This window comes from Entamoeba invadens (assembly GCF_000330505.1).
Source record: "Entamoeba invadens IP1 unplaced genomic scaffold scaff_1105074724509, whole genome shotgun sequence".
NCBI classification, from domain to species: domain Eukaryota; phylum Evosea; order Mastigamoebida; family Endamoebidae; genus Entamoeba; species Entamoeba invadens.
In genome coordinates, this window is record NW_004191926.1 from 154,033 (window position 1) to 162,374 (window position 8,342).

At 34.8% G+C, this 8,342-nt stretch overlaps 3 protein-coding genes across 3 annotated transcripts; 2 read left to right on the plus strand and 1 right to left on the minus strand.

Moving 5' to 3' along the window:
• Positions 1–43: 43 nt before the first annotated feature.
• EIN_308530 (hypothetical protein) lies at positions 44–1,840 on the plus strand (the record flags this gene model as incomplete). The annotated part of the gene is made up of 1 exon (XM_004186055.1): positions 44–1,840. One exon carries the CDS (start codon positions 44–46, stop codon positions 1,838–1,840), a length of 1,797 nt encoding a protein of 598 aa, XP_004186103.1.
• A 603-nt stretch (positions 1,841–2,443) lies between these two features.
• On the minus strand, positions 2,444–4,843 carry EIN_308540 (hypothetical protein; the record flags this gene model as incomplete). Its single annotated transcript, XM_004186056.1, has 1 exon — positions 2,444–4,843. The coding sequence occupies one exon, from the start codon at positions 4,841–4,843 to the stop codon at positions 2,444–2,446; it is 2,400 nt and encodes a 799-aa protein (XP_004186104.1).
• Positions 4,844–7,741: 2,898 nt separating this feature from the next.
• Positions 7,742–8,209, plus strand: EIN_308550 (transcription factor MYB75, putative; the record flags this gene model as incomplete). The annotated part of the gene is made up of 1 exon (XM_004186057.1): positions 7,742–8,209. One exon carries the CDS (start codon positions 7,742–7,744, stop codon positions 8,207–8,209), a length of 468 nt encoding a protein of 155 aa, XP_004186105.1.
• Positions 8,210–8,342: the final 133 nt, after the last annotated feature.

Consider the following 8,342-nt stretch of genomic DNA (forward strand, 5'->3'; position numbering starts at 1 on the left):
CGTCACTGTTTTTGGCTCTTTCAAATTCTCATTTTTGGGGGTGATGGGAAAGGACTCCCCCTACGGCGTCTATTTAAACGTCCAGAACTCATTAAACTTTCACACATTTGCTCAAGACTTCCCCGGCGTGGAGGACAAGCAGAGTCTTCTTAACGACATCACTTATTTCTCCAATTTCCAAGTATGCCAAGTCCTTGAGTTAACAGACAGTTCACAGCTACCAGATCCGACGATATTAGATTCTATTCCCAACCAATTGTGTTACACGGGGATCATTTCATATAATTTAGCGGAGTTGTATTGGGCGAAGTTAGAGCGTGACAAGCGCGGAGTCCATTCTGTCCCGAATGTGATGCGGATGAATTATCGAGGGTATTTAGGGGATTATTTGATCTCACGGAAGGTCGAGAGTACCGTCTCAGTTCATCGGCAGATGCGGACGTCTTCGGGGGATTTAGGCGTGATTATGTATGATCGGAGTAACTCGATACCCTTTGGGATGATATCTTTCAATGTAGTTGCGATGTTATTACACTATGGAGTACCTCCGGAGACGTTATTATTACCCGTTCCGACGTATGTGATAGAGAAAGAGTTAGGTGTAGTATCTTTAAGGGATCAAGTGAGTTATTTATATAGTATAATAGATAAGAATGATCCATATGCTAAAGCTATACAAGAACATATCAATCTGACGTATTTGATTCGGCATAGACATATCCCTTTAAGACCTTCATATCGACTTGTCGGCGTGATTGATCCATTCGCTGTACTACAAGCTGGAGAAGTCGCGTTGGGCCTTGAAAGAAGCGCGTTTGCGTTGTTTGGGAAGACCGTCTTAGTAGCTTCTAATACAACAGTCACGCCACTCGCGTTACAACGGTTTCAAGTCAAGAACGAGAAATTGGCCGGCGTCGACTTCACGGGGTGCGTCGTATTCAACGCGGTCGATGGATTTTACTATATGAATACCGAGTTTGACTCAGTCAATTTCAATTACAGGAAAAGTGATTTCATCGTCATCTCTGAGAAGGATAAAGACACACATAATAAGTTGATGGAGCTTGATATCACGCCAGTAGTCCAATCGATGAAGGGAGATGAGTCCTTTGGCGCACTTGTCTCGAAAATTGTGAACCAAACGGACGCCCTCCGGGAGAAGGCAGTCAACTACCAACTCCTAAGAGCTTTAGTGACAAAGTCCAGAGGAGATTTGGACGATTTCTCGTACGTCTTATTCAACTTGATACACACCGACGAGAGAATTAAAGTCAAGGAAGAGCTTTTTAGAGTCCCGAAAGTCCCCCACGCGCCGAATTTCTTTGGAATACAACTTGAGCCAATGACTCCTTATTTCAGGTTCGAAGAGCTCTTCAATGGGTTTGTGGAGGACGAGGCGAGGAAGATTGAGGCGTTCTATAAGAAGGATATTCGAGAGAAGTCCGCTTTAAAAGTCCTTATGTCTCAGGCGGAGATGTGTAGTGATGAAGATTTGGAGAACGCAAGAAAGCAGTGGTTCCACTACTCCGTGCAACTCAAGAAAATACTCGACGGCGAGCAAAACTGGTTACTTCAGTTTGTGTGTGGCGCCGCATTGAAGAAGGGGGGTATCGAGAGAAGTATAGAATCATTACGGAGGAGGTATAGAATGTACAACGGAGCACCCGATGTGAGGAAGAAAGTCGCTCTTGCTCGATACAGAGTCGTGTATACCGAAAAGATTAGTCAGGAAAAGGCTTATTTGTCTCCTAGTTTCGCCTTCCTAATGGCTGAAACTTTGTTCTTAAAGGAACAAGACACCTTTGCCTTCTCGTCGAGAGGAGGATTGTTAAAACAGTGATTTGTTTAGTTACAGATTATAGTTTGGTTATTATATAATATAGTATTTAATGGAGTTAGTATTTTATAATTCTTTATAGCTATTTATTATAACAAACTATTACAAATAATAAATAATTATTAAATAGTAATATAAACTAATCATTCAGTCATATGATAAGATATTATTGAGGAACATTAATATGTGCCTTCCTAGCTCAGTCGGTAGAGCGTGCGGCTTTTAACCGTAAGGTCGGGGGTTCGAGCCCCCGGGGGGCGTTTTTATTTTTTAAAATTTTTTAATAGTATAATTTAATAATTATATTTTCAAACTAGAATTTATCATTTTATATCATTTATTTACTTATTAAAAATAAGAAGCATTTGTGGTCTAAGGGCAGAATTCCACCCTTCCAAGGTGGAGATCCGGGTTCGAGTCCCGGCAAATGCATTTTTTCTTTTTTTCACAAGTTTATATTATACCAATAAAATAATAATTAATTAAACTATACTTAACTCTAATTAATTTCATGCATTTTCAATTAGAAATAAAAAAATAGTAAAATAACTACTAAAAATACTAGAATTACTTAATCAATACGACGTATAATAAGTAAATAGTAACTTATCTATTATCCTCTCTGAACAATTCCATTGGTTGTTTTCTAAGTATTCTAAAGAGTGGCAAGAACGTCGACAATCCGGCGAATATAATAGCGCAGACGATTACAATCACAAACAAGACTGTAGGGAAAGTGAATCCAACTGGAGTTTGTGTGAACAAAATGATTTGGAGTGTCATAGTGAATCCAACAAGACACCCGACGACCATTCCAAGTAACGATGCTGCAAAGATCACTACAAATGACTCAGCCAAGTACACTCGCACAAGTAAGAACCTTCCCGCTCCGATCGCTCTAAGCACAGCGATCTCTCTGATTTGTTCCTGGACGTTAGCGTACATAGCGCTGAGTACAGAGAAGAAGCTTGTGACGAGTGCGATGATAGTAACAAAGACCAAATAGAATGTCATGATAAGATTGACTGTATCTATTTGGCTTAAGAAGTCTGAAGTATATGCCGTTTTGAAATAAGGACTTGCAACCAGAGAACCAACTCTCTTTGCCATCTCCGCGTTATCTTCTTGAATTTTTATATGAAGTCCAACTATCTCGACTTCATCTATCGAACTCACATAATTCTTCCCTATCCGAACATACTCAGGAAGACTCACTAATAAGTCTTGCCACGTCATCAGAGGAGACGACGAGATCGTGAAGAACGGCGCACTCTTTAACACCCCACTCACACTCAAAAACGACATAAATTTGGTCATACTTGTGCGTAGCGCGTTCGACTCGACTATCATTATTTTGTCTCCGCCTGTAATGTGATATAAGTCAACAAGCGTTTGACCCGTGAGCGCCTTGTAGAATCCATTTGTGGAGTACAAATACTTGGGTATTGCTCTTTGATCCAAGTCCCCTATTGAAGTGTCCTCTGGCGCTCTTGTCACATCCAAATAGTCGTCGTAGAACACATAGAAAGCGTTGGGGAGGACCGGAACAATATTTTCCGGGCCGATGACCTTCTGTCCGAGTGTCGCAGTAGCGACCGGCGACTTCCGATACGTCCACATCAGATTTTCAAATGAAAAAGTGACACCCTCCACTCCGTCTGCTTTCGCGACTCTCAGCGCGATCTCGCGATACGCCAGATTAGCCTCCTCGACTGTTTTAAAGCTTCCTTCGACCGTCGTGATTGTCATCTCGGCACCCGACATCTTCAAAATCGATTGTTTCAACGTCCCCATCTCCGACGAAAACGCCGAGAAGAAGAACAAAATGAATCCAAGCGACAACCCAAAGAGAATCGACGTCTTCCGGTTACGCAGTTTGTGTGCTAACAAGTTCTTAATAGCCATCGGAAGCCCCGCTCTGTCCCAGAAGTACAGCAAATAGAGTAACAGCCGTTCTATTAGAGGCGTGACATTGAGGCATAACATCACCGAACCAATTAAGAGGAACAGAATGAAGACGGCAAAGATCGCAAACATAGCTGTTAAGTTCAACGCGAGCATAGCACGAGGGAGTATCAAGTAAGTCATGATGCCATAGGCAGTACCGAAGATCCCGAGGAATATAGTGTACCACGAGATATAGGAACTGCGCTTCCTTTTGATGGACACAACGTGGGACGTCGACGGCCGCGTCGTTAATTCCTTTGTTAGAATGTCATAGAGAGGGAATATAGTAGCGATAATAGGGACCAAGAAGGACAAGACGATCGCGAGGATGATAGCAAGTGCAGTAGGGTAGAAGGTGATGTCGACTTCAAAGACCTTCCCGATGACGATTGAGGATATAATAAAGATGAGAGTGGAGAGTATAGCGCCTAAGACCAAAGCTGGGAAGGTGTAGAATAAAGAATTGGAGACTAATTGAATACCCAAAAAGAGTCTTCTGGTGCCAATGGTTCTTTGAATCTTTAGGGTTGCACTTTGGGCGTCAAAGTTGATTGTTAGAAGGGAGTGTACTAGTAACACAGAAAGAGCTAATAACACTATAACTGCTATATCTACGATCATCCCTAACATAACATTGGCATATTTATACATCGAAAGTCCTTCTAAGACGGGGGTAGTAGATGTCAACTTATTGAAACTTAAGTCGTAAAGGACTTGTGAAAGGTAACCCGTCACATCTCGTTGAAGAACAGCATAATCGTTACTTTGATAATAATCAGTGCGTGGTGTTGGAACATTCACTAGAACCTCACTCGCACACTCATTGAAGTCGTACGAAGATATGAACGTCTTAAATTGAGTTAAGTGTTGCGGCGCATTCAAAAAGAGTGTTTGACTCATCGCATTGTACTCTGCAAAAATGGCATAAGGACTCCCAGCTAACTTATCTTGTGTATCCCCAAATAAATATTTGACCGTCATATTTAAGACAAATGCGTCGGGGAGACGCGTCGCACTGGTTTCTTCACTTTCTAAAAATTTTTGATATTTTTCTTCCATAACAAATAGGCGCCGTTTCGGGAGTTCTATATACACATAATCCCCTTCTTGAATGGATAAGGCTTCAGCTACTTTCTTGGAAATCCCGACTTCGCCCGGGTTTAATGGCTCATATTCCCATTTTTCTCCTATTCCTATGGATTTCTCTTTTGCAGTGGAAATCGCATAAAAGGAAATTTCTGTTGTGGTGGCGGAACAATACTTCTCAAAACAAGACGACAAATCACACGTCTCAGTGACGTCAGAATCATTCCCATAATATACCCATTCATTACTAGTAAATTTATTATTACATTTATTAGTATATACCGTCGAAGGGGAAAACCACCGAGGCGTCGCCGTATTAACTTTTTTTTCTATTGAAGAATAGTTTAGTGATTGATAATATTTGTTGGGCGTCAAAACCATATCAATTTGCCCATTTGTCCGTTCGGAAAGTCGTAAATAAACGACAGGCGTCGTCGAGAGAATACTAAAAAGAGTACACGTCACCACAAAAACGACAGTGACACTACAAGAACCAATTATGTAGTTTTGATAACTCACACGAACATTTCGAAGGGAATTCAAAAAGAAAAATTTTGTGAGTGAAAGGGCATAACTCAAAAAAATTAAGAAACGATGAAAAAAGTCTTTCACAGTCATCGACCTTTCGTTTTGGAAATTATGAGTTGGCTATAATTATAGCTTTTTGTTATTATGAGATTTTTCTTTTTAATTCATTGTTAATGTTTTTTTTTTTTTCTATGAATGGTTTTATTATATTGTATATTTAATTTATTATTAATTGTATTAAAATTAATGTTAAATTAAATTTTATTTTTAATATTCAAAATTAATTTTTTTATTTAATTCTGTATTTTTTTCTATTTTTTTATTTTTTATTTAGTATTATATATAATTATTTTAAATATTCATATTAATAAATTTATATAATTATAAATAAAATTATACTTTATAATTTTTTATATTTATTAAACAAGTATAAATTTTTTATCATAAATAAACTATAACTTTTGTATTGGATTTTATAGTTAATAATAATAAAGTAATTTAATTTCAAGTTTATTAAAAAGTTGTATTAATAATAATTATTATTTTTAATCATTAAAAACAGTATTATTAATTATAATAAAATTTAACAGTTTAAATAACAAACACAAATAGTAAAACTATTTTTATAATATTTTTGTATTATTTTTTTCCAAACTTTGTCCCATTTTTAATAAAAAATAAAAAAAAACAACAAACTCATTAAAAAAAGAAAATAAGGTAAAAACTCAGAAAAATGGCGATTTTAAAAAAATCCCGATATATTCCAGTTTTTAACATCTAAAAACAAAACTACAAATTCAAAGAAAAAACAATTTACACAATTATAACTCTACAAATATTATTTTTTTAGGCAAGTTATTATTAAATTGTTATTTTTGAAACTATATAACATTTATAATTTTTATTATATTAAATGATTTATTATTTAACATTTTTTTATTCAATTTTATATTAGAATAATGTTAAACTATTTCAAAAAAAGTGAACGAAGCATTTTTATAATAATGTTACCATGTTTATATTATTTTATTGATTATTCTTTTTAAATGATAAAGATCGCCGTTTTATAAAACGTGAAAATAAAAAAAATGACTAGACTCTCTGTTATAAATATCATTAAAATAAACTTCAGTCAGTCTTTGAACGTAATCTAGTTCTTTGTGGGATTTAAAAATGTAATATTTCGGAATCGACAAATTAAAAATAATTTCGTTGTTTCATCTTTTTTATATTTTAAAATTTGGTGCATGATGTTTACATACAATTAATGCCGTTTTATTGTCCACTTAATAAAGTTAAAGACTGACTCGACTAATTATTTACACTTGGCAAAATTATCATAATTGATTGCGAACATTTTTTGTTACTTCTTTTTGTGCTATTAAATCATTTAAACAAGTGTTCAGAATTGGGTTTTGCTGATTTCAGTATGTTTTTCTGAATTCAATATTCAATACTTTATTTGTATTACACTTTGTTATAACGTAAACACAAATATATACATTTTTAACGTTTTCACTCGTTTTGCAAGTATAAAAAACATCGACATGACATATTTCTACTAAATTCAATAAAGCTTTAATATTACAATTAAAAAAATTGATTTTAATTCAAAATTACACAACAATTATGATTAAATAATTGAGATTGTAGTTGTTTGATTTGTAATTACCACAATCAGTGACTAAAAAGTTTTCTTTGTGGTTGATTGGGTTAACTCTTTTTTCTATAATTAGGCAACGTTTGAGTTATGATTTAAAATATACAATTATTGAAGTTGTAGTTGGCTAATTACAAAATAACATCTGAGGATATAATTTGTACCAAAGTGCCAGTTTAAAATAACAATTACCCAATTATAGTTTTATAATAATTAAAATATTATAACATGTTAGTATTTTTTTATTATTTATTGTATCTTTCAAATAATTTGTTTTGATGTTATAATTAGAGACAGTTTATGATAAATGGCGGAGCAATAGTTGAAACTTATTTTTAGAGAATGGTTTATAGAATTCTGTTTGCTTCTTAAAATTATTTGTGGTTTACTATTTATATATCGACGTTAGATGCCAAACGAACTTAAACAGCTTTGAAATATTAGGGGTGCAACCCTTGTTATTAGCTTTTTAAAAGAAAAACGAGTTTATTTCAGTCTTTAATAGGTATAAAAAACAGGCCGCTCTCTAATAATTAAAATTAAAATACTAAATCCGTATTTGAATCATGATATATTTATAAACTACATTATTTTGAATCAACCTCTCAGTGTGCTTTTAGTTTTAACGACCTGTTTTCTATAAAAACCGGGACTATATAATAAATTCATTACTTGTGTGAGCAATGGATATGTATTCCAATAACCAACAGAAGACACAACAAAAAAGTAAAATAGTTCGTTCGTGGACATTGAAAGAGGATTCATTGCTTGTTGAAGCAGTAAATCAGTTTGGGAAAAACAACTGGAGAAGTGTAGAAGAGGTTGTTATGACACGAACACGAAAACAGTGCAGAGAACGCTATTTGAATCACTTGGACGACTCTGTTGAGAAGCGTGCTTGGACACAAGAAGAGGACGATATTATAATGAAAAGAAGAACAGCAATAGGAAACAAGTGGACAAGAATAGCTCAAGAGTTGAAGGGAAGAAGTCCAAATGCAGTCAAAAACAGATTCTTCGGGCACTTGAATAAATTCTATAAAACTAACCAAAGAAATGAAACAATCAGTGAGACAACCACATCAGAATTATTATCTGAAAAAATCTCTGCTTTTTCTGTTGTTGAACGAAGTCTTTATTATGTCCATTAGGATTTGTATAAATGAATTTGATTGTATTGTTTATAATAATGATAAAAAATTGTTTTCTTTTTATTTTAAAAGGGTATGAAGCAAATGTATAAATAATAATGATTATTTTTTGAAATGCTGTAACACTTTGAGT